This window comes from Budorcas taxicolor, chromosome 16, assembly GCF_023091745.1.
Source record: "Budorcas taxicolor isolate Tak-1 chromosome 16, Takin1.1, whole genome shotgun sequence".
In the NCBI taxonomy this organism is placed as follows: domain Eukaryota; kingdom Metazoa; phylum Chordata; class Mammalia; order Artiodactyla; family Bovidae; genus Budorcas; species Budorcas taxicolor.
In genome coordinates this window covers 71,265,542-71,292,633 of record NC_068925.1, presented here as the reverse complement: position 1 = coordinate 71,292,633, position 27,092 = coordinate 71,265,542, and the positions used below count along the sequence as shown (strand labels likewise).

The 27,092-nt window shown below is 39.1% G+C and overlaps 1 protein-coding gene across 1 annotated transcript in view; it reads left to right on the top strand.

Annotated features, from left to right (window-relative positions):
- RPS6KC1 (ribosomal protein S6 kinase C1) overlaps window positions 1-20,630 on the top strand; it is a 211,964-nt gene extending 191,334 nt beyond the window's left edge. Inside the window, exons 13-15 of the mRNA XM_052653436.1 lie at window positions 2,778-2,860; window positions 3,922-4,017; window positions 19,741-20,630. Coding sequence (XP_052509396.1) covers window positions 2,778-2,860; window positions 3,922-4,017; window positions 19,741-19,851 — 290 coding nt within the window. The 3' untranslated portion in view covers window positions 19,852-20,630. The remainder of the gene's footprint in view (window positions 1-2,777; window positions 2,861-3,921; window positions 4,018-19,740) is intronic.
- Window positions 20,631-27,092: the final 6,462 nt, after the last annotated feature.

Here is a 27,092-nt window from a genome sequence, read left to right as displayed (position 1 = left end):
ACAGAAAGTTAGGCTTGGAGGTGCCACATTCAAAACAGATGGCTGGTCATTAACTTGGGGTCTTGAGTTGTGAACATATAACACCTTTATAAAAGTAGGGAGTATATAGTACTTGCTATAGGATTAAAGAAAATGACATAACATATTCTTGAGCAAGATATTTAAAAAGAAAGCCATTAACCCTGCTAGGAGGGAAGCTGACTTTAGCTTCACATTATTTAGCAACGTAGTAAGTACATAGAGTTCTGCAGAACAATAGTGCCTAGCAGGGGACCTAGTTAGTACTGCCTATAAGTGTTGGTTTGAATGAATCAAATACATTGAGACCTCATTATGGAGACCTGAATGATACATGCCTGGTTAAGCAAGACATTTGAATGTTACTGAATGTTTAGCGAGAAGCCATTTCAGAATTTTGAATAGGTGAGTGATATAATGCATTGCCTGCCTTAGGCTAGAGGGGAATGTGCAAAAGGTTATATACAATGACAGGGGCTGTGGTAAATTTCTTCTACTTTCCAAACATTTCTAAGAACACACATCCTTTCCAGAATTTCTAGAGCACTCTTCTGAAGGTGATGGTGGCTCTCTGTGTGGATGTTGGGAATGGGGGTGGGGGTCGTGTATTTGAATCTGGGAGGGCTAGTGTAAGTACTTTGAATGAGAGCCCCCGAGGAATGGTCCCTCAAGAAAATCTCCTTCAGGAACTCCGTAAGTGTCAGAATTGTAGATTATACAGCTGAATTTAACCTAGAGGCCCTCAGATCTAATGCTTATGTTAGGATGAGATCAAGTGAATTTCTCAAGGTTCTTAGTCCAGGACTCTTGGTTCCTAGTCTTCTACTGTCTCAAATATGTTCTACAACACGTTAAAGTAGAGGATCGCTTCTCAGGCTTTTGGCTAAGTTCAAGAGCAAACTGTAGGCAGACAGATTCTTACGGAGGACTGACCTATAATAGCTTCATCTGTCCTGCTCCAACAAGCCTGAATGAAGTTTTCATGTCATTTCACTATGTGTTTAAAATTATACCACTTAGATATTCGTGTACGTTAGTAAGTATAGAATGAAAATAAAGATCTCACTATCCCAGAGGCAAAAACTAAAACATTTTGTTGTATTTTCTCACCAGTCTCTTAGAAAAAAAATACATATTTTAAAAATTAAGATTCTATTGTTTTATAGCTTGTTTTTTAAAATTTAATATATCCAGACATTTACTTACATACTTCAACCTTGTGTGAATACATCATTTAAAATGCTTATGTGGTAATGTTTCATGATGTGCCAATATACGAGTAACTGACCCTTTGCTGACAGACAGTAAGGTAGTTCTCAGTTTTTCAAACAAATTGGCTTCTTTGTGAATGCAAATGGCTCTCAGGGGATTAGGAGACTTTTGGTCATTCACAGAATAATTTGAGTTAGTTACATATCTATGTTTTCTTCTTATCACCTAGCTGAGAGCAGCTGAGTTAGAGAATAGAGGTTGTCATTTGGTGGATAGCACAACTCGGGGAAAAACTGAGTGGGCGCTAGTGTGGAGGGTGTAGTTGAACATAGGCCTTTGGCAACCCAGAATGGGGCAGGGATAAGGAAGAAGGTTGCTGCAGTGGAATAATTTCAGTATTCTGTATAGAAATGGCTCTTTTTCTGATGCCTGTGACCTTTACTTTAAAACTCAAAACTCAAGCTGTATTACAAGTCTTCTTGATTTTCCGACATAGTTGATAGTAGATTCGCTAAAGTATCCGTTAAAAGACTGGGCACCTGAGCACCTCTTCCACTTATTATTATTGTCCAGGTTCTAACCTAACTACTTACAAAGCCTTTTCAACATGATTATTGTGAGTTGTGGGCTACCTGCAGACAAATATCAAGCATGTTTTGTCAGTCTAATGGAAATGAAAGGGCAGATACATTCAGGCTTAGTGACTAGTTGGATCTTATTAGGAAAGGACAAGAAGACATCAAAACATGAGTTAGCTAAAAACCTCAAAAATGGTGAAATGAGGAGTTATTGCTGATTTGTGGAGAAACCTGAAAGATTACACTTGAAAACGATTACATTTCAGGAACTTGTGCTGGTGAGAGATAGGGATAACACAGATAAAATTGTAATTTGGAGATATTCTAAAAGCCCTTATCTTAGCCAGTACTTTCAGTTGTGGCTTAAAACACCATATCTGTCTGTACTTCTGAATAACAAATTTGCATTTCACATGCTCCTTCTTTAGTTGAAAACAATGGATTATATAGGAGAGGGGTGATACTATAAACTGGGTCTTAGTTCTGCTGCTGATTTACTGTATGACATTGGACAAGACATTTCACCTTTCTGGTTTCTGGTCTGTAACTCAAAGGATAATTAATACTGGTTTAGATAATTTTTGAAGTTCCTTCTGAAACCTAGAGTCTTTATTCCTAAAACAAAAAATGACCTCTGAGATAGAGTTGACTGTATATTCTCAAATTTGAAAAATTAAGCAAAATGCTGATCTAGTAGATTCATGTAGCTTTTAAGTATAGCATCTTGAAGGTGTCCCTCTATCAGCTAAAGAACAAATGTCTCAGTTTAATATATGACTGCGTAGGAAAAAAAAATGCAACCACAGTAGGTGACCAAAGGGATAAGTAACTTTCAGAAATTTTGAAAGCCCAGTAGTATTTAGTATGTGCTCTCTCAGCATTAAAAAGGTCACCTTGCTAATACATGTTAATTTTGAGAGTTTAATTGACCTTTGGAATTTTAATATCAACCTTTTTTGGTGTGTTTAGAGGTTGGAGCAATCACGGAAGAAACTGAAGCCTGTGATTGGTGGAGTTTGGGTGCTGTCCTCTTTGAACTTCTCACTGGCAAGGTAAGCAGTGACCTGGAGGTTTAATAAGTTTATCCAGATGCTACCTTGATTTCAAATTGAGAATATTTAGCCTTTGCCTTTAGTTTTTAGGTTGGGGACTAAGTAAGAAAACCTTGATATCAAAAGGGATGGGACACCAGAAAAATGCAAATTTATCAAGATTCCAGGTTTTTTAAAAAGTAGAATTGTATTACATTGAATAAATTGGTAGTAAAATTCTGTTATGTCACAGTGTTAGTACATAGCGAGATACAAGACTAGACATTCTTTCTCTTCTTTTTCTGTGATTGAATTTTAACAGAGTTAAACCTGTAAGGGTTGTGTAATAATTTGTTAGAATTCTCTGTTTTAAACACCTGTCTGAAATCAGGAGGGAATTAGCACTTTAGAAAATTGATGTAGATATTAAAGGTAGCATGATTTTTTTTCTCAACACTAAATTTTTCCTCTCTGTTCCGGCTTGAATACAGAATTCATACTCTTTCTGATCAATAACTTTTAAGTAAGCTATTTGACGTTAATAGATTCTAATAGAGCATTGGGCAAATTGCCTCCTGGGAGTAAAATAGAAGAAATGAACAGTCATACCTTTGCAAGCAGTCATCTGCCTTAAATATGTAGTTAATACTGAGCTCTTAACATTGTTGTGAAATATACAAATCACCTATAGATAATACATTTGAGGCATAAGGTGCTATACATATAAAAAACATTATTATTATCAAATTCTTGACTTCAGACGTTTTTAAGAACATTAAAAAATTTCCGAGATACAGAATCCTGTTTTAGGTTTTGGCTGTAATGGAATCTTTCTATTATGGACCGTTTTCTTTATATCTAAGGGAAAGGGGCAAGTGGCATAAGCTTATGATGTGATTTTGATGACTGCCTTTTTTCCAGTTAGAAGTGCTTTAGGCTCATAGCCTTTGTCCTAGACTGCTTAGAGGGCACTGTGGCGAAGGTGGTTGTTGAGCTGTCTGTCTTTGCTGTCTGTAAACCCTGTGATGGAACAGAAGATGATGTTATTTTGGATAAGAAGTGTATGTGATTGATTGTTTCAGACTCTGGTTGAGTGCCATCCAGCAGGAATAAATACTCACACCACTTTGAACATGCCAGAATGTGTCTCTGAAGAGGCTCGCTCACTCATTCAACAGGTAATTTAATTGACCTATTGGGCAAGTATATCAACCATGCAAATTGGCAGAGCCCACACCTCTAAAACCTTAAAGAAATTAGTTTTGGGCAAGAAGGACCCATTAGTAATTGCACATTCAGAACTAGTACTGTGTATCTTTAGGCTTCTGTTATTATCTAAGTATTGGTGATGTCAGAGAGAACAGTTAAAAGTTGTATTACTTTTTTTTAATTTCTGAAATCCAGGCTAATGTTTAGTCAATTCCATATATCTGTGTAGGCGTGAGATTTAAGTATTGCTTTTAAGCCTGTCTGTAGCTGCTTTATATTTCGTAACCATATACGAATGGCTCCTTTTTTCCTTTTTTTTTTTTTTTAAGTTATTGAAGCGTTTATTCCTTAGAGCTAGTCTCGGCATTTCATAAATGGCTATTTTAAATCTTTAATTCATATTGATAAGCTTAAGAATTGGCTGGTTGGGAGAGAAGTGGTAGAAAATCCTGCCAAGTTAAATCACTTTAGAGCCATTCATGGAACTGGAATATTGCTGTCAGTTAGTGTATCTCTGGTGGCTTTGGAGAAAGAGACTATTGATAATTAAAGTTTGGTATCCCAGAGGTAGGCTTACTCTAGTGAGCTCCTTAAATTGATTCCCTGCATTTAAAATGCTTGTCTAGCTTTATGGCAGACTCACCACAGATCAGCAAGAGTTGTCAGAACTGTGATCCCTTTCACTTTTGGGAAAATATCAATGGAAAACTTATTTGAAAAAGATGAAGAACCAAAGTTTTTGTTTAATGAAACATAAATTATTTTTTAAATAAAGGAAAACAAAACTTGTAAAAAAGAAAAAAAGTGAGAGAAAAAAAAGGAGGAGGGGATAATATATTAAGAAAAGATTTACCTAGTATTTTCTTAGGCAGTGATTTTGGTTCCATTCAGCAAATATATATAAAGGCATGGTGTCATAAGCTGCAAACCTGAGACTCACAAATAGCTATATCACAGATGGATTTGATAAAGGCTATCAGAGAGGTTTAAAAAATGCTTTGGCAAGTCAGGATAAAGAGGTGTTCTAACTGATACAGTGGTGGTGTTAAGGAAGGTTTTATGTAATGAGTGTTACTTTCGTGGAGCTTTAGCCAGAAGGTTAGATGCGGGGGAATAGCTGGGAGGGATGAAAAGTTTGAATGAAGGCGAGGACTGAGTCAGAAAGACTCAATTTGGGAAATCAGAAGTTTGGTTTATCTAGAGTACAGGGAGAATATAGGGATGAGTAATAGTAGTAAATGACTGTGGAAAGAGAAGCTGGGATTCTCTTATCATGAATACCAGGGGAGAATGATAGTATTTAATTCAGTTAAAAAAATTGAGATTTGAAGTTTTTGTGCACAAAGAATGAAAGGATCAGAGTTGTGCTTCAGGAAGATTCATTTGTCCAGAGTATGTAGAATATAAAGAAACAAAATTAGGTTGAAAATGGTGAGATGAGAGTACCCTGAGCACTTTGTACAAGGATTAAGAGGTAATGTAAAGATTCATAAAACATTTCATTCTAATGGAGAGAAAGGACATCGCCTCCTCTATTTTCCTCTTATTTGTTGTGGAACAGCAAGGTAAATTCAAAGTCTTTTTTTTTTTTTTTGTCTATTAATTTAAGGAAGGCTAGCAACTGCTGTTGTTTGTTTCTCTTTCTTAAAGAGGTAGTCATCATGACAAATACTGAGACTAGAATTCCCCACAGTAATTAATAAAGATCTGCTGCTCCTGTCCATCAGAATTTATATTGTAAGGAGTCTGAGCCTAGGGTCTGTTAAGTTTCCCTATGCAGATGTGTATATATCTTATAGAGCATACTTATATAGTAAAGCAGCATTCTGTCCCTGGCCTGCCTAAGGAAACTACCACTCACATTAAGGAAACATCATCAGGAAAGGGAAAAGAGGTCTCTTGTCATGATTAGCAATCTGTCATTTTGACTTTCCTCTTCCACTACCTCACAGTTCATAGAGGTTATTTTAAAAAATCATCAAATGATTTATATGGAAAGAATTATTCCACTTTGAGGAAATTTTCCTCTCTTTGGTCTTTTTAGCTGCTTGCTTTCTTCCTAGAGTTCATAATTCCCTGTACCCATGGTTTAGTCATCTCAGTCCAAGTGAATGGTGCTGAAGTAAGCATAGTTACATTTTGAATGCAATTAAAAAACATATATTTACAATTTACAGATCCTCAGAGCATGTATGTTTGTACTTCACAGTGTACATTTAGTTCTTTATGACACAATTGCTTTGTCAGTTGAAAGATATTATATGAGAAAAAGACCCTCAAAACAAACTTCTCTGCTTCCATTGCTCAGCGTTATTGTCTGTTCTTTAAGAGAAAGAAAGTTGGCAGTGACTGTCCTGGTTTTGCCACTGGTCAACACATTCTCTTAGGAGAAGAGTCTTTGTGAAATCTCTCAGAAGATCTGGGATAGTATTAATATTTTAAATGGCAGAATAAGCAAGACAGTTATGGGTAAAACAGTTATGTTTTTGCCTATGGATTTATACTTACAAGTTTATAGAAGAGTTCATGAACTAAGGTAAACTGACTTTAGTAAAAGTCAAAATATGAACTTTCATTGGAATTTCATAATGAGGTCATGGTTTGGAGAGAATGGGGGTGGAAAAACCAATTGTAACAAGAAAGAGAGAACTTACATGTTTACATATTTGCTAAAATATTAAAAAACATGCTATAGTTATAGTTAATTCTTACCAATGTGTAGTATTTTAGTTTTATATTCAACTGTTTGATGCCTTCCAAATCTCAATCAGTAGATATGAATTGTCTGATTTTGAAAATGGATTTGCTATGTTAGAATATTCTTAGATGTTTGTTTTATAATAACAGCTTTTCTCTTAACACACTTTAGCAACTTCTAATATAAAAAGTCTTTGTACTCAATACACTTTAATAAAAATTCATTTTGAATGCTGGATACAATAATGTCAAGTGAAAAGACTGAGAGTACAGTCTTTTGAAGTGTATACTTCACTGCCCTTGTGGATTTGGTAATATCAAAGTGAAGTAATAGATTCTTGGCCTTTGTAGATCACACACTCAGAAGGCAGTGTAGTGTTGTGGTTAACAGCATGGCTTCTGGAGACCTAGTACCTGAATTCAGATCGTATCCTTGCCGTCTACTGCCTAATATGACCTTAAACAAGTTTCTGTCCTCTCATCTATAAAACAGAAATAATTATAGTAACTATTCATAGAGTTGTTGTGACTTCGATGAACTAATTTATACAAGGCAATTAGAATAATGCCTAGTACACAGTGAGTGTCACATAAAAACTTTGTATTATTATTATTGATAGAGCAGCATTGGGAGCTCACGACGTGTAGTAATTTATAATTTGATGAAGTATGTAGTTGAATTATAGTGTAGGGTTGCCAGTGTAAGAGGAGGCAACTACTGGTGATACATGTTGAGAAGGTCTAGGAAAGTAGTGGATTGGCACCCAATAGGAAATCAACTGATATTTTTATATGAATAATTGAATTAATGATTAGTGAATGAAAGAAAAAAATAGAAATAAAGGAAAAACAAGAAACAAATGTGTAGGTTTAATTTGAGTAGTGGGATTTCCTACAGTTGTGGAACCACTAATGTAATCATCCAGATATTTTATTGCAGTTGACTAAATTCTGAAGAAAAAAACTATATGCTTTAGGGATATTCTTATATGTGAATAACTAGCCATATATGAGAAGGTTGGAAAGTTCCCTTCTCAAAAAAGGAAATTAGAAAGTTAGACAGACTAGGCAACCCTTTTCAATCACTGGTTGACCCCTAAGCTATGCAGGCACAGGAGTGACCCTTAGAAAACCAAGCTTAAAAATGAAAAAAAAAAAACTTTTTTTATTAAAAAAGGAAAAAAAAATGAGCAGGTCTGTCAACCTCTGCTTATTATAGTTGGAGGTGGGGATGGGGGAAAGCAGATTTACAGATCTAGCTGGAAAAAGTTACCAAACAAAGAATGAACCAACAAACAGCAATGGTAACTGTCTTCATGGAAAGAATGACTCGAGTCACTAAAATATATTGTCTAAGATGTCTTATTTTTAGCAAAATATTGTAAGATATTCACAGAAACAAAATAGGCAGAGAAAAAGAGCAGTCAATAGGAATTGCTCTTGGGTGTCCCCAGATTTTGGATATAGTGAAGACTTCAAAGCAGTTACTATAGTTATATTCAAAGAACTAAAGGAATCTGTGTATAAATAACTTAAAGGAGGACTTCCCTGGTGTTACAGTGGATAGGAATCTGCCTACCAATGCAGGGGACACAGATTCGATTCCTGGTCCAGAAAGATTCCAAATGCCGTGGAGCAGCTAAGCTTGTGCACCACAGCTGCCGAGCCTGCAGTCTAGAGCCTGCGTGCCACAGCTACTGAAGCCCGTGCGCCTAGAACCTGTGATTCACAAGAGAAGTTGCCGCAGTGAGAAGCTGGTGTGCCACGACAAAGAGAGTAGCCCCTGCTTGCTGCAGCTAGAGAAAGCCCGCACGCAGCAACAAAGACCCAGAACAACTGAAAATAATTAATTAGAAAAGAATTAAAGGAAATTGAGACAATAATGAATCAATAAATAAAGATTCTCAATGATATTGAAATCATATTTTTTTTTTAAAAAAAGAGCCAAATAGAAATTCTCAAGTTGGAAAGTACTGTAATTGAAATGAAGAATTAAATAGGTGAAAAAAATTCCCTGGAGCATCTCAACAGCAATTTGAGACAGATGAAGGAAAAGTCAAAGAACTTGAAGACCAGGAGATAGTAATTATTCAGTCTGAAAATCAGATTAAAAATGTCTGAAGAAAAATGAACAGGGATATGGAGAGCTGTAAGATGATATTTTAGTTTAGTTCAGTCGCTCAGTCGTGTCCGACTCTTTGCGACCCCATGAATCGCAGCACGCCAGGCCTCCCTGTCCATCACCAACTCCCGAAGTTCACCCAAACTCATGTGCATCGAGTCGGTGATGCCATCCAGCCATCTGATCCTCTGTCGTCCCCTTCTCCTCCTGCCCCCAATCCCTCCCAGCATCAGGGTCTTTTCCAATGAGTCAACTCGTCGCATGAGGTGGCCAAAGTATTGGAGTTTCAGCCTCAGCATCAGTCCTTCCAATGAACATCCAGGACTGATCTCCTTTAGGATGGACTGGTTGGATCTCCTTACAGTCCAAGGGACTCTCAAGAGTCTTCTCGAGCACCACAGTTCAAAAGCATCAATTCTTCAGCACTCAGCCTTCTTCACAGTCCAACTCTCACATCCAATACATCAAAATACATATAAAGGGAGTTCCAGAAAGAGAGGACATAGAGAAAAGGGCAGCAAAAAATGTTTAAGACGTAATAGCTAAAAGCGTCTCAAATTTGATGAAGAACATCAAAATGCATTCAAGAAGCTTAGTGGATATTAAGTTGGAAAATATAGAGAGATCCACATAGGGATATTTCATCTTTCAATTGTTGAAAGACAAAAACAAAGATGAAAATTTTGAAAGCAGCCAAGAACAACTTGTATTCAAAGGAACACTGATGTCTAACTTCTTATCAGAAACAATGGAAGACAAGTTAGTGGAAAGGCATATTTAAAATGTTGAAGTAACTTTCAGCCAAGAATCCCTTATCCAGGAAAATTATCCTTCAAAAAATAAAAATGAAATAAATAAATTTCCAAGTAAAGACAGAGCATTCATTCCTAGCAAACCTGTCTTATGAGGAATAATACAGGAAGTCCTTAGGCTGAAAGTTACTGTATAGTGACTTAAATTTATAGAAATGAAGAGTGTTAGAAAGATAAATATGCGTTAATAGAGAAGACTAAATATGTTTTTTTCTCATTTCTCTGCTCAACTTCTTTTAAAAAACAAGGTTGAGCAAAGCAATATTTATAACATTATGCTGGTAGGTTTATAACATATGTAATATATAGTATTCAATGACTATATATGTAGTATTTAATGACATATAGATATAATATACAGTATTTAGGGCTTCTCTGGTGGCTCAGTGGTGAGGAATCTGCCTACCAATGCAGGAGACTTGGGTTCGGTCCTGGGGTTGGGAAGATCCCCTGGAGAAGGCAATGGCAACGCATTTCAGTATTCTTGCCTGGAAAATCCCATGGACAGGGGAGCTGGTGGACTACACTCCATGGGGTCACCAAAGAGTCACACATGACTTAGCGACTAAACAGCAACAACCATACAACATTTAAGACAAAGGAAGGCAGAAGGAATAGAACCAGAGTAGAGCAAAATTTCTTCATTTCACTGGAATAAGCAAGTTAGTATTAATCTGAAGTAGACTGTGATAAATCAAGAAGCATATTATAGTCTTGATAGCAACCACTCAAAAAATAGTAAGTTAATAGAGGAACTGAAACAGTACAGTAAAAAGTATTTGGCACAAGACAAGGCAGTAAAGAGGAATAGAAAAGGCAGTAACTGTAGAAAGCATAGCAAAATGGCAAATGTGAACTCACCGTGTTAATGACAATCAGTGTGAATCTCTAAGCATATGAAGCTAAAGACAAAGATTGTTCACTGGATAAAAAAGATCCAATTATCAGTGTATGAGAGGCATACTTAAATTAATAAACACAAATAGGTTGAAAGAAAAAGGGTGGGAAAAGATAAACGATGCAAACATTGACCACAAGAGAGATGAAGTGGTTTTATTAAATATCAGATAAAATAGATGTGAAGATGAGACTTAGCAGAGACTAAGATTTTTTATAATGATGAGAGGATCAATACAAAGAAAGATATAACAATTATAAATGTATATGCTCTAATAACAGTTTCAAAACATATGAAGCAAAGCCCAGTTGAACTGAAGGAAAAGTAGATATTCCAATAATAAATGGAGGCTTCAATACCCTATTCATGATCATAGATAGAAAATCAGCAATGATATAGAGAAGACTTGAACAACACTATCAAACAACTCGGACATGTATAGAACAGTGATTGTAGAATACATTCTTATCACATGCACACGGAATATTCTCTGTGGTGGATCATTTGCTGTGCCATAAACAATTTTCAGTATTTGAAAGGCTTGAAATCACGTAGCATACACTGACCGTAACAATTTTTTGTTAGAAATCATCAACAGAAAGAGATCTGGTGAGTCCATAACAGATGTTTAGAAATTAAACAACACACTTCTAAACAGCCTGAGTCAAAGAAGAAATCCCAAGAAAAGCCATAAAATGTTTTAAATGGAATGAAAACAAATCCACAATATATCAAAATTTACAGGATACAGGTACATCAGTTCTTGAGAAAAATGTATGGCTTTAGAAATCTATATAGGAAAAGAATGGTCTCAAACGAAAATCTCACCTTGGAACTGAGGAAACTAGAAAGAGAAACTATAAAAAGCAAAATAAATCCAAAACAAGCAGAAGAAAGAAAACAGAAATCAGTGAAGAGAAAATCTTCATTGGCTAGAAGATAAAAATAAGAGACAAATTAAATCTCAAGTTGGTTCTTTGAAAAGATTAGCAAAATTGGGAAATGTTTAGCTGACTTCAGAAATGAGTATTTTAAAAAGGCAAGGGAGGGGCTGCCATATGACCCAACAATCTCACTGCTGGGCATACACACCGAGGAAAGCAGAATTGAAAGGGACACGTGTACCCCAATGTTCATCGCAGCACTGTTTACAATAGCCAGGATATGGAAGCAACCTAGATGTCCATTGGCAGACGAATGGATAAGAAAGTTGTGGTACATATACACAATGGAATATTATTCAGCTATTAAAAAGTGCATTTGAATCAGTTCTAATGAGGTGGATGAACTGGAGCCTATTATACAGAGTGAAGTAAGTCAGAAAGAAAAACACCAATACACTATATTAATGCATATTTACGGAATTTAGAAAGATGGTAATGATGACCCTAAATGCGAGATAGCAAAAGAGACACAGAGATAAAGAATAGACTTTTGGACTCTGTGGGAGAAGGCGAGGGTGGGATGGTTTGAGAGAATAGCATTGAAACATGTATATTACCGTATGTGAAATAGATTGCCAGTCCACATTCGATGCATGAGACAGGGCGCTCAGGGCTGGTGCACTGGGATGACGCTGAGGGATGGGATGGGGAGGGAGGTGGGAGAAGGGTTCAGGATGGGGGACACCTGTACACCTGTGGCTATTTGTGTCGATGTATAGGGAAAGCCACTACAATATTGTAAAGTAACCAGCCTCCATTTAAAATAAATTAATTAATTTTTTAAAAAGACAAGGGACCTAGAGTATCTGAAACAATTTTTTTTTTCAATTGGAACTGAGCATTTATTTAGCACAGAGTATGTGCAGACTAGAGACTATAGAAATAACCTGACAGCTGATAGCAGATGAGAAATTGTATACTGTACTATCAATTAAAAGTCAGCACTTAAAATGCTTAATACAAATTTATAGTGATAATTTTTTACTGAAATACTCATACTTCAAAATTTGTTCTGTTATGATATGTATGGCTTTGGCTGGAACTGAGTAGTAGACTGTTTTGTTTTTTTGATCTGTAGATGTGTTTATTTCAGTCCTGGAAAGTTTTTAAAGTATTATTTATTTGACAGTTTCTTCACTCCTCCATGTATTTCTTTTTCTTGGAACACCTACTAGTTGGATGTTAGGCTTCCTGCATTAACCATACTCATTTTTAAATATTCTTTTTCCTTATTCTTCTTTAAAAAAATTATTTATTTAATCGGAGGATAATTACTTTACAATATTGTGGTGGTTTTTGCCATACATCGACATGAATCAGCCATAGGTGCACTGTACCCCCATCCTGAACCCCCCCCTCACGCCCCTCTGCATCCCATGATTTTTCAATAAAAAATGCCAAGATAATTTGGTGAAAAACAGTCTTTTCAAGAAATGGTGTTGGGAAAATAAAATATTAACATGCTAAAATGAAAATGAACTAAGACTCTTAATCATATCATATGCAAAAATTAACTCAAAGTAGCTCATAGACTATATGTGGAGCTGAAACTATAAAATCATAGGGAAAAATAGGAGAAAATCTTCATGACCTTGGGTTAGGAAAAGAATTATTATATGTGACACCAAAATATGATCTGTAAAAGAAAAAAATGATAAAGTGGGCGTCATTAAAATTAAAAACATTTGCACTTCAAAAGCTAACAGTAAAAGATTGAAAAGACAGGCCACAGACTGGGAGAAAATACATTGACATCCAGTAACTGATGTGTTTTCAGAATGTATAAAGAAACCCTTTAACTCAGTAAGCAGACAACTCAGTATAAAAATGGTCAAAGATTCACCAGGGAGGCTGTATAAATGGCTAATAAGTATATGAAAAGATGCTCAGCATTATTAGTCATTCAGTTCAGTTCAGTTCAGTTCAGTCACTCAGTCGTGTCCAACTCTTTGTGACCCCATGAATCGCAGCACGCCAGGCCTCCCTGTTCATCACCATCTCCCGGAGTTCACTCAGACTCATGTCCATCGAGTCCGTGATGCCATCTAGCCATCTCATCCTCGGTCATCCCTTTCTCCTCCTGCCCCCAATCCCTCCCAGCATCAGAGTCTTTTCCAATGAGTCAACTCTTCTCATGAGGTTGCCAAAGTACTGGAGTTTCAGCTTCAGCATCATTCCTTCCAAGGAAATCCCAGGGTTGATCTCCTTCAGAATGGACTGGTTGGATCTCCTTGCAGTCCAAAGGACTCTCAAGAGTCTTCTCCAACACCACAGTTCAAAAGCATCAATTCTTCAGCGCTCAGCCTTCTTCACAGTCCAACTCTCACATCCATACATGACCACAGGAAAAACCATAGCCTTGACTAGACGGACCTTAGTCAGCAAAGTAATGTCTCTGCTTTTGAATATGCTATCTAGGTTGGTCATAACTTTTCTTCCAAGGAGTAAGCATCTTTTAATTTCATGGCTGCAATCACCATCTGCAGTGATTTTGGAGCCCCCAAAAATAAAGTCTGACATTGTTTCCACTGTTTCCCCATCTATTTCCCATGAAGTGATGGGACTGGATGCCATGATCTTCGTTTTCTGAATGTTGAGCTTGAAGCCAACTTTTTCGCTCTCCTCTTTCACTTTCAACAAGAGGCTTTTTAGTTCCTCTTCACTTTCTGCCATAAGGGTGGTGTCATCTGCATATCTGAGGTTATTGATATTTCTCCCAGCAATCTTGATTCCAGCTTGTGCTTCATCCAGTCCAGCGTTTCTCATGATGTACTCTGCATAGAAGTTAAATAAGCAGGGTGACAATATACAGCCTTGATGTACTCCTTTTCCTATTTGGAACCAGTCTGTTGTTCCATGTCCAGGTCTAACTGTTTCTTCCTGACCTGCATATAGGTTTCTCAAGAGGCATGTCAGGTGGTCTGGTATTCCCATCTCTTGAAGAATTTTCCACAGTTTATTGTGATCCACACAGTCAAAGGCTTTGGCATAGTCAATAAAGCAGAAATAGATGTTTTTCTGGAACTCTCTTGCTTTTTCCATGATCCAGTGGATGTTGGCAATTTGATCTCTGGTTCCTCTGCCTTTTCTAAACCAGCTTGAACATCAGGAAGTTCACGGTTCATGTATTGCTGAAGCCTGGCTTGGAGAATTTTGAGCATTACTTTACTAGCATGTGAGATGAGTGCAATTGTGCGGTAGTTTGAGCATTCTTTGGCATTGCCTTTCTTTGAGATTGGAATGAAAACTGATCTTTTCCAGTCCTGTGGCCACTGCTGAGTTTTTCAAATTTGCTGGCATATTGAGTGCAGCACTTTCACAGCATCATCTTTCAGGATTTGAAACAGCTCAACTGGAATTCCATCACCTCTGCTAGCTTTATTCATAGTGATGCTTTCTAAGGCCCACTTGACTTCACATTCCAAGATGTCTGGCTCTAGATTAGTGATCACATCATCATGATTATCTGGGTCGTGAAGATCTTTTTTGTATAGTTCTTCCATGTATTCTTGCCACCTCTTCTTAATATCTTCTGCTTCTGTTAGGTCCATACCATTTCTGTCCTTTATCGAGCCCATCTTTGCATGAAATGTTCCCTTGGTATCTCTAATTTTCTTGAAGAGATCTCTAGTCTTTCCCATTCTGTTGTTTTCCTCTATTTCTTTGCATTGATCGCTGAAGAAGGCTTTCTTATCTCTTGTTGCTATTCTTTGGAACTCTGCATTCAGATGCTTATATCTTTCCTTTTCTCCTTTGCTTTTTGCCTCTCTCCTTTTCACAGCTATTTGTAAGGCCTCCCCAGACAGCCATTTTGCTTTTTTGCATTTCTTTTCCATGGGGATGGTCTTTATCCCTGTCTCCTGTACAGTGTCACGAACCTCATTCCATAGTTCTTCAGGCACTCTATCTATCAGATCTAGGCTCTTAAATCTGTTTCTCACTTCCACTGTATAATCATAAGGGATTTGATTTAGGTCATACCTGAATGGTCTAGCGGTTTTCCCTACTTTCTTCAATTTGAGTCTGAATTTGGTAATAAGGAGTTCATGATCTGAGCTACAGTCAGCTCCTGGTCTTGTTTTTATTGACTGTATACAACTTCTCCATCTTTGGCTGCAAAGAATATAATCAATCTGATTTCTGTGTTGACCATCTGGTGATGTCCATGTGTAGAGTCTTCTCTTGTGTTGTTGGAAGAGGGTGTTTGCTGTGACCAGTGCGTTTTCTTGGCAAAACACTATTAGTCTTTGCCCTGCTTCATTCCGCATTCCAAGGCCAAATTTGCCTGTTACTCCAGGTGTTTCTTGACTTCCTACTTTTTCATTCCAGTCCCCTATAATGAAAAGGACATCTTTTTTGGGTGTTAGTTCTAAAAGGTCTTGTAGGTCTTCATAGAACTGTTCAACTTCAGCTTCTTCAGCGTTACTGGTTGGGGCATAGCCTTGGATAACTGTGTTATTGAATGGTTTGCCTTGGAGACGAACAGAGATCATTCTGTCGTTTTTGAGATTGCATCCAAGTACTGCATTTCGGACTCTTCTGTTGACCATGATGGCTACTCCATTTCTTCTGAGGGATTCCTGCCCACAGTAGTAGATATAATGGTCATCTGAGTTAAATTCACCCATTCCAGTCCATTTTAGTTCACTGATTCCTAGAATGTCAACGTTCATCCTTGCCATCTCTTGTTTGACCACTTCCAATTTGCCTTGATTCATGGACCTGACATTCCAGGTTCCTATGCAATATTGCTCTTTACAGCATCGGATCTTGCTTCTATCACCAGTCACATGCACAACTCGGTATTGTTTTTGTTTTGGCTCCATCCCTTCATTCTTTCTGGAGTTACTTCTCCACTGATCTCCAGTAGCATATTGGGCACCTACTGACCTGGGGAGTTCCTCTTTTGGTATCCTATCATTTTGCCTTTTCATACTGTTCATGGGGTTCTCAAGGCAGGAATACTGAAGTGGCTTGCCATTCTCTTCTCCAGTGGACTACATTCTGTCAGACCTCTGCACCATGACCCGCCCGTCTTGGGTTGCCCTGCAGGCATGGCTTGGTTTCATTGAGTTAGACAAGGCTGTGGTCCTAGTGTGATTAGATTGACTAGTTTTCTGTGAGTATGATTTCAGTGTGTCTGCCCTCTGATGCCCTCTTGCAACACCTACCATCTTACTTGGGTTTCTCTTACCTTGGGCATGGGGTATCTCTTCATGGCTGCTCCAGCAAAGCACAGCCGCTGCTCCTTACCTTGGACGAGGGGTATCTCCTTACTGCCGCTGTTCCTGACCTTCAACGTGGGATAGCTCCTCTAGGTCTTCCTGCGCCTGTGCAGCCACCGCTCGCCGGGTTGCTCTTCCCGGCCCGAACTTGCCGCCGCCGGCCCTGGCCTCGGGCATGGGTGGCTCCTCCCAGCTGCCGCCCCTGGCCTCGGGCACGAGGTGTCTCCTCCTGGCCGCCACTGGCCTCGGATGCGGGGTAGCCCCTCCTGGCCGCCGCCCCTGACCTCGGACGCGGTGTGTCTCCTCCCGCCCGCCACTGACCTTGTACTCGGGATAGCTCCTTCCGGCCGCCACTGACCTCGGACTCGGGGTAGCTCCTCCCGGCCGCCCCTGACCTCGGACGTGGGGTGTCTCCTCCCAGCCGCCGCCCCTGACCTTGGATGTGGGGTAGCTCCTCTTGGCTGTTACTGCGCCGTCGCAGCCTGGCACTCTAGGCCGCTGCCCCTGACCTCGGACGCGGGGTAGCTCCTGTAAAGTAATGCTCAAAATTCTCCAAGCGAGGCTTCAGCAATACGTGGCCCGTGAACTTCCTGATGTTCAAGCTGTGTTGCTATTTTCAGAAGTTTTAGATCTCTTTTCTGTATATTGAGAAATCAGTTGGCAAAAGTTGTTCATTTTGTCCCTGTCGTTCAGCTCATTCTCTCCAAGCAACAGAACCTCGTGGACTTTGGCTACACTGCCTACGCTGGCAGCTTTGTGTATTCTTCCGAGTCCCCTGTCTCGGATGTAGTACCAGGGCTGGAAGTCGTTCTGTGATGACCTCTGTCTCTCGGCTGGCTGATGGAGGAGCCTAAGGGCGACTCACCCTTCTTACAAATCTTCTTCAGAGCCTATAGGCTCCAAACACACCTCACCTCCCCCTAGGCTCTTCACAGTCCCCTAAACCCAACACAAACACTACAGGTAAGCCAGAGCCGTCCAGCCACAACCTCCCAACTGTGAAGCTCAACGGTTATTAGTCATTAGGGAATATAAATTAAAACCAAAATAAGATATCATTAATACCCACTAGAAGGACTATATAAAGAAGATAGTATCAAGTGTTGATGAGGATATAGAGAAACTGAAACTCTCATACATTGCTGACAGGAATGTAAAATGGTACAGATACTTTAGAAAAGTTTGGTAGTTTCTTAAAAAGCTAAACATAAACTTATAACACACAACTGACTGTTCCCACTCCTAGGAATGTCCTTAAAAGAAATGAAAATACATGTCTGCAGGAAGTCATATATGTAAATGTTAAAAGCAATACAATTAATTGTAGCCACAACCTGGGAAGTCCATATGTCCATTAACTGGTGAACAGATTCACAAAATATGTTATATCCAAATAGTAGTAGTGGTGTTAGTTGCTCAGTCGTGTTCAACTCTTTGCAGCCCCATGGCCTGTAGCCCACCAGGCTCTTCTGTCCATGGGATTCTCCAGGCAAGAATACTGGAGTGGGTTGCCATGCCCTTACTCCAGGGGATCTTCCTGACCCGGGGATCAAACCTGGGTCTCCTGCATTGCAGGCAGATTCTTTACCATCTGAGCTACAGGGAAGCCCAAGTAGTTATATCCAAATAGTGGAATGCTCTTGAGAAACGAAAAGGAACAGACTGTTGACACCTTCTACAACACCTACAACACGGATGGACCTCACAAACATTAATCTTAGTGAAAGAAGGCAGCTGTTTTATGATTTCATTTATATGAAATATCCAGAAGGGGCAAGTTTATAGAGATAGAAAGCAAATCAGTGGTTGCCTGGGGGTGGGGATGGTAATGTAGATTGACTGCAAACAACATGAAGAAACTTTTTAGGGTGATCAAAGTGATCTCAGACTAGATTGTGGTGATAGTTGCACAGCTCTTCAAATTTGCTAAGAATCATTAGGTTGTACGCTTGCAATAGAAAAATTTTGTGCTATATAAATTATCTCTCAGTAAAGTTGTTAAAACAAAAATTTGAGGATACATGAATGTCTTAAGCAACACATTCTTTCAGTATGACCAGCGTCATCTGTTATTGTGTATGACTACTTATATTTTGCCACTCTTAACAAATCGTGTTGCAAATAACATTATTAACTTATTTTAGACCTGATTCCTATTAGTGAAGAAGTTGAAACACATTTCCCTCATTGGATCAGATTGTTCCATGTGAGTCAGCTCCTTGAAAGAAAGCAATTTTGGAATATGAATTTGCTTATTCAGACCTTGGGCTTCCCAGGCGACACTAATGCTAAGAACTCACCCACCAATGCAGGAGATAACAGATGCAGGTTCGTTCCCAGGCTGGGAAGATGCCCTGGAGGGGGGCATTCTTGCCTGGGAAATTCTGTAGACAGCGGAGCCTGATGGGCCCCAGCTCATAGGGTCACGAAGAGTTGGACATGACTGAAGTGGCTAACACACACATTCAGACCTCAGATAAAGTTTAGTCCCAGGGCATATATAATTCACTAGAGGTTGAAACACTTAGTGTGCCTTTCAGACTTTCTAACCATGAAAGGAGTAGCTGGATCTCTCAGAATGTGGTGCAATATCTAACTAATGTCACGATCATACTTTTGGAGTAGGAAATTGATAGGTGTAACTATCCTATAGTATATAGATATATAGTATAGTATATATATAGATAAATAGTATAGATATACTAGATATATACTACTAGATATACTATAGCTATATAGTATATCGTAACAAAGTGAGTTACTCACGGTGATATCATTTGAAAAGCCATAAACTCAGATATATTCCCCACCGCTCCATAGCTAGAGTAATGTTACAGACATAACCCTTTTTCAAGGAAATATAGTCAGTTGGCTGTCATCAAGTCCATTTGTTATTGAGGTTGAATTTAGAAGTAGTTTCCTTTCCTCCTGGTTTTATTCTCCTTTGATCCTGTAGTTAGATTCCCACTACTCACTTAAATCCTTCCTGTTTAGCTCTTACAGTTCAACCCTGTGGAGCGGCTTGGTGCTGGAGTTGCTGGTGTTGAAGATATCAAATCTCATCCATTTTTTACCCCTGTGGATTGGGCAGAACTGATGAGATGAACAGAACGCAGGGTTCTCTGCACACATTCTGGCCTTCTCTGCAACAGGCATCTCTAGCACGGAGGCAGCTCTGCTTCACACTCACTTATGGGACACCAAGCATTAAGATGAAGAGCTTTAGAGGAAATGGAGAGAAAAGGCCTGAGAGAGAACAATTCCTTTACAGTTCGTGTCTGGACAAGATATTGGCTCCCTTTGCAAGGGGCTGTTACATACAAACCAAGGTGTGATCTTTATTTTATCTGCATTTAGTGGTGCAGGTGAGTTGTAAACCCAACTAAAAGAGGAATGCCCTTTAAGAACGTCCTCTGAGATGAAGCTCCGAGTGTAGAATGAAGTGTTACTTGAAAGGACGACCCTTACATGGCAGCTGACTGTGCTTTTCGCTAACCAAGATATATATACTAAAAGTGCTTCACACGTAATGTCATCTATGAAGCTTAAAAAATGAGGAAAAAAAGAAGATACACATCATGTCTGATAGGGAACCTCAACCACAATGCTATATAATTAATGTATATCAAATGTGGTCCCATATTCATTCTTTCTGAAGTCCATGTAAGAAAAAAACACTTTCTGTTGTCAACTCTGTACTTTCTTGGTTGGTATTGCTAACAGTAGGGTTCATATGAGCTCTCAGCTCTCTCTCTCTCTTTCCACTTTCTACACCCTTTGCCTATTGTCATATTCTGTTCTTTCTACTGCTACTAATACATAGGCAGCAAAAAAGGGAAGGGAGTATTTATTTCCCCAAATTGTATCAACTTAATAAGAATTAAAGAATCATGATGTAAAATAAATGCTCTAAAAATTGAAGTCTCTCTTTGTTTTAATTGCTTACAATTTTTTTTTTTTTCTATTCAAAGACCTCGCTTCCTTTCATTTTGAAAGGTTAGCAATTTCTGCTGCTTACTGTGTTTGACTGTGTTTTAGTTTTTTGGCTGAGTATCCCAAGAACCAAAGGATCTCATCTCAGTGGGATTGAATGGCAATCCTATTTTGTTACGTATTGACAGGATTTCTAGATTTGACCTTCTCATCTACTTGACATTGTGTCAAAAGAACGTGAGTACTTGTACATTTGTGTTTGTTATTTCTTTCTGTTGCTAATATTGCTCCTGTAGTCATACTGTGTTTACAACAGAATACAAACTTTTTAAGTTAATGCCTGTTTTTTTTAAACTTTATCCAAAGATGAAAGAGTAAATCACCGTTTCCAAATGATGCCACAAACATAATGAAAGTTTTCTGTATGTTTTAATTCTTTGTATTTTCAAGATCTGTGACAGAGCCTATCCCCACCCCGAGAGCCTCTGTGCAGCTTCCAGCTGCCATTGGTCAGGTCCGCCCATCACATTAAATGGAAGCAGAAAATGCTTCAGTGGAACGAAGGAAATGTGCAAGCATTTTTCCTTGTTCTGTTATCCTACTCCCCCATTTTCCTTTTTGGTCCCCTTATAACCTGAACCCCAGCTGAAGGGCTGCAACAACACCAGGATGGGGAGCAGGTCACCAGGATCATAGCTCAGTTGAGATGACATCACTCCCTGGAACTGGATTTCAACTCGCCAGCCCCCAGGTCTCAAAACAGGAACTCATGCAGGTGAGACACAAGAATGACTTCCTCTGTAGGACTAGTAGGAAATCTGCAAGTAGTCAGAGTTGGTCATTCCAGAGCTTCCTTCCAGAAGTGCCCTATGGCATGAAAGTAGGACTTCACAGCCAAGGTGACGCTCCCAGCCCTACCACATGACTTTCATCCCTGGGTTCAAAGGACAGTGTTAACAGATGGAATTGTGTTGACATAAATCCGTTGCTTCAGTTTCTCTATTTCTGTGTTTGGAACTTGTACTTAATGTAAATACATCGTTCATAATCATGGTGGACATGAATTATAGAGTAATAAACACACAGGGTAAATGACTTTGAGGTGGTGGACCCAAGTCTGTTTTTACTTGATGACATGTGTTAGAAAAATCCAAATCAGAGAACTTACCATTTACTATTTCTCATGATTTTTTAAATATATTTTTTCTCAATTAGTTTTTTATTGTATCAAAACTTACATAATAAAATTTATCATTTTAACTGCCTTAAAGTATGCAATTCAATGCCATTAAGTATATTCACATTTTCCCCCAACCATTACCACTGCATTTCAGAACTTTCAAATCTCTGAAACTGAATTTCTTAACCCATTAAACAAGAACTTTCCATTCCTCCTCCCTCCACCCCCTAGTAACCACTGTTCTACTTTCTGTATGAATCTTATTTTCTAGGTCTCTCAAGAAGTGGAATCATATAATATCTGTTCTTTTTTGTCTGATTTATTTTGCTTGATATAGTGTTTTCAAAGTTCATCCATGCTGTATCATATATCAGAGTTCCGTTCCTTTTTAAGGCTGAATAATATTCCATTATATGTATATACACATTTTGTTATCCATTCATCTGTCAGTGGACATTTGGATATTTCTACCTTCTGGCTGTTGTAAGCAGTGTCCCAACATTGATGTACAGACATCTGTTTGAGTCCTTACTCTCATTTGATTTTATATTTTTGTATGAAATTACCAATCCCATTGACTGTTATTTTACTACATTCTTTAAAAAGAGCTTTTCCAGCAGGTTGCCAGTAATTTGGCATGATGCCACCTATCTTCAGACATAGTATGAATATCTACCATTTCTGTTTCACAGAAGGGGTAAGTTAAGGTCCCTAAGAGTAACAAAGAATGCTGTGATTTTAACAGTTTGTTTTAACAATGGTATGAGTTAAGACTTTTGGGAGACATGTATGTCTTCAATTTACTTGTTATAATTACTGACCTCTTGTTAACATGATTAAACCTGTATTTTAAGCCTTTCTGCTGCTGCTGCTGCCAAGTCGCCTCAGTCGTGTCCGACTCTGTGTGACCCCATAGACGGCAGCCCAGCTATAATTCCTATTGTGTTTTGACCCTCAGGCTTTTCCTACCCTGTCTTATTTCAGAATCATTGTGAACCAAGATTAAGTTTAGCTTTCCTATAATGCGTGTAATGAAAAAGATAAAATCTATAAATAATATTCATGCTATGACCAGTAACACTATATTAGGACCTTGTACATAATGTATGCCTTAGTTGAATTCCACTTGCCCATAATTTATGACTCTAAATAGAAAAATACCTGATTGTAGCATGGAAAATTTCTTGGCCTCACAGTGAGCCTTTTCTAGCATTTTTATTGGATTCACTTAGGGATTACTTCCCAGGTGGCAAACCCTCCTGCCAAAGCAGAAGACGTAAGAGACTTGGTTTCAGTCCCTGGGTCAGGAAGACCCCCTGGAGGAGGGTATGGCAACCCACTCCAGTATTCTTGCCTGGAGAAGCCCATAGACGGCAAAGCTTCGTGGGCTACCGTCCACGGGGTCGTAAAGAGTCAGACATTAACTGAAGCAACTTAGCACACACAAGGATTACTTTACTTTATAGCAGAGGCCAAGGCATAAGATGGATCATCTTTCTTCTTAGAGTAGTGGATTTAACCTCTGGTATATCTAAATGCTCTGGGTAATGAAACTTGGTATTTCAAGTTCTTTCTCTAAGGATTGTGAAATCTTATAGAAAGTCTTAAGGTGGTATCTGGTCCCATCTCTGTGACTAACTAGCCTTTTAACTTTAATAACAATATTCTAGATCTGTTCCCTTACCTATAGAATGAAAAGATAGTTGAGTTCTAAGCGTCACAAGTATATGGTGGACTTTTTCAGAGTAAATCAACGTTGTAAAAATACAAAGGTAATGAAAATCTTAAATTGGTACTTAACTGTTTTCTTGTAATTCTCTTTTTAGTAATCCCAGATACTTGGGTTACTGCCATGTATTCGCTCAGTAGCACAGTGCTTAGTGGTTATGTGGCTATAAAAATTAAAAATAGATTGAAATATTAAAGGGCTGTTTCTCTGTCAGCTCTACGCTGGAAAAGGAGAGTTGAAAGTCTAGATAGAAGTGCATGGAGGTGAAAGGAGTAGGACACATTTACATTTGCTCACTTCTTAGACCTCTCCACAACTCTGGTGGTTTTCCTACCCCTGTTGCCCTCATCTATCATGTTTCATATGCTTATTTGACTCACTTCTTGGGCAGGCACAATCAGAGTACAAAATTGATACCTCCTGTTCCTATTTAATGCAGAACATTAACCTCTACTAGTCTGGTTAATTTGGACTTTGGAGTATTTGGAGTCTACTCAGCTCATTTTAAGGATTGCATATTAAGTCCATGTTGAAGGGTTACTAAATGGCAAAAGCTGTGAAGTCAGTCATTTCTCAGTAAGATGGTAAACACAGCAGGGAAACGGGAAGCAACGTACTACACGTTTTTATGATTCAGCAGCACTTACTCTCTAAAGAACAGTAAATAGGAAACCAGAGGACAAGCTTCCTTTTTTAGGAAGATTTATAATAGTGGTGCTGTGTACTCAGATGGCAGAGCCCTGTCTTTTTTGTCCCTGCCACGTGACTTCTTCCCTCAATCCAGGGGTCTGGCACAGGGAGAAATAGCGACAGAGAAAATGTGAGGAGGTGTAGGAGAGAAAGTGACTTGAGTGTCATTCTATGAGAGTGGAAGCAGGGCTGGTGAGGTGTGTTGGCCCAGGTTTCTGGAACAATAGAGTGTGCTTTTTTGAGCTGAAGTGCTATTCTTTGTTCTTCCCCCAGCGAGAGTTAGGCAGAAACAGAAACTATTCCTCTTCTTCCAGGAAAAGAGATGCTAAACTACCTTTTGGAAAGAATTAAGTGACTCACTTACCCATAGTTGGTTCTAGCTCTGCTTTCTTGCAGAGGACAGCTGGTATGTCTGCAGTAAAGGAAGAGGCCAGGAGTGTCTCCAAAGAGCTGCTTTGACTTCTTTGGGCAAGAAAAACCTCTCAATGAATAAGAAAGAATGGCCAGCAAACCAACTTCTGGTCAGTCTTAGAGATGTTGGCGTCCTGCTTTTGTAAATCTCAAAAAAAGCATATCAAAAAGGTAACTCTTCTGGGCATGTTGATCATATTCCTTCTAAAGCTAAACCACAAGGTAGGGGTTTGACCAGCCCCACCCAAAGAGGCAAATGTCAAAGGGGATTTGACACCTGTGAAAAGACTTCAACCTGTTTCATTATTCGAACCAAAATAACAGCTGCAATGTGATGTTGCCCTTATCCCATGGGAGACAGACATAAAATAGTGACATAGAAAGGAAAAATTTTAAGAAGACGTGACGTGTTGACAAAACAAAAATCTGTACAACTTTATAGTCTTGGTTGTTCTGGAAGGAAAATGTATTTTACCTATTTGAAGGATCTGTCTTGAGCAAAAGTCTAAGAAAACTCTAAAACTGAACACGCCCCCTCCCTGTGCTCGCCTTTCCTCGTTCTTCTCCGTCTTCCTCCCTTCATCTTCTCTTCATCTGCCCACCATGCCTCCTGTGGGCTTCTCTCGTCATTGAACAAAAGACATGGTACTTGTCTTCAAGGACCTTATGAAACTCAGGGGGAAGAAAGCATAAATAAGAAGTAGGGCAGGACGTGTTAGTGTTAGAAGGTACAAATAGAGTATGGTGAGCCTACAAAGGCGAGATCACAGCAACTGCAGGAAGGCTGCCTATATTGGAATGGAACCTTGACCTTTGAATAGTATTTTTAACCATAAGGACTTCTCTTTTTCAAGATTTTGTTTGGGAAGAAGGCAAATCTCCAGGGGAACAAAAAACAGTTGTGTACAAAGGCCTGGAGCTAGGCAAAGGTGAAACTGTGCCTATTCTCTTGGGGCTGGTGTGTAGACATATGCTTTTGAAAGGTAGGTTGGGGCCAGGTTAAATGCCACCTAGAGACATTTGGACTTCCTTCTCTAAGTAGTAGGGGGCTTCAGAGAGATGACATTATTGCAGCCTTCTGTTAAAAAGGTAACTTCAGGGTTAGAATGGAGGATAAATTGGAGAGAGGGTGATAAGAGGTCAAGAGATCAGTTAGGAGTTAACTGCAGACATCCAGGCAAGAGATAAAGTCCTGAGTTCAGGCAGTAGAATAGAGGGGTACATGACTGTCTGCTCATCCGTGTGTGTCTCTCAGGTACAGAGTTTCCCTAGCAAATGATTGCTTTTCTTTTTTTTTGAAGCCAGTTTATCCTAGGAGGTACGGATTTGTAGTTTGAACATTCAGAAAACTAAGATCATGGCATCTGGTCCCATCACTTCATGGGAAATAGATGGGGAAACAGTGGAAACAGTGTCAGACTTTATTTTGGGGGGCTCCAAAATCACTGCAGATGGTGACTGCAGCCATGAAATTAAAAGATGCTTACTCCTTGGAAGGAAAGTTATGACCAACCTAGATAGCATATTCAAAAGCAGAGACATTACTTTGCCAACAAAGGTCCATCTAGTCAAGGCTATGGTTTTTCCAGTGGTCATGTATGGATATAAGAGTAGGACTGTGAAGAAAGCTGAGCGCCGAAGAATTGATGCTTTTGAACTGTGGTGTTGGAGAAGACTCTTGAGAGTCCCTTGGACTGCAAAGAGGTCCAACCAGTCCATTCTAAAGGAGATGAGTCCTGGGTGTTCTTTGGAAGGAATGATGCTAAAGCTGAAACTCCAGTACTTTGGCCACCTCACGGGAAGAGTTGACTCATTGGAAAAGACTCAGATGGTGGGAGGGATTGGGGGCAGGAGGAGAAGGGGACGATAGAGGATGAGATGGCTGGATGGCATCACCGACTTGAAGGATGTGAGTTTGAGTGAACTCTAGGAGTTGGGAATGGACAGGGAGGCCTGGCGTGCTGAAATTCATGGGGTTGCAAAGAGTTGGACATGACTGAGCGACTGAACTGAACTGAAAATCACCGCTAAGGAATAACCAGGGAAGCAAACCAGGAATTTCTATACTTCCACCCGTTGGTTGCCAATGGTGTTCACTGTTCTGAGCTTAAAACCCCCGGGGCCCCCTCTCAGTTTTGCTCATCATTTTGTGACACTTCGTCCCACCTGCTAAAGAGTTGGTCTGCTTTCTATGTGGATAGCACTCCGCTCCTGTTTTTAGAAGGCAGTGTGTCTTGCCAGGGGATTGTTTGCTCTTCAGACATAGCTTAGCTTAGGGGTCCTCAAAAAGGGATCCCAATCTGAGTCAAGGGAACAGTGAGATTTTTACTCTTCTTGAGAGTTTACATTTGAAATTACTCCCAAATAAGAAAGTTTTAGGGAAATGGCAAAAAAAGAGGTCCC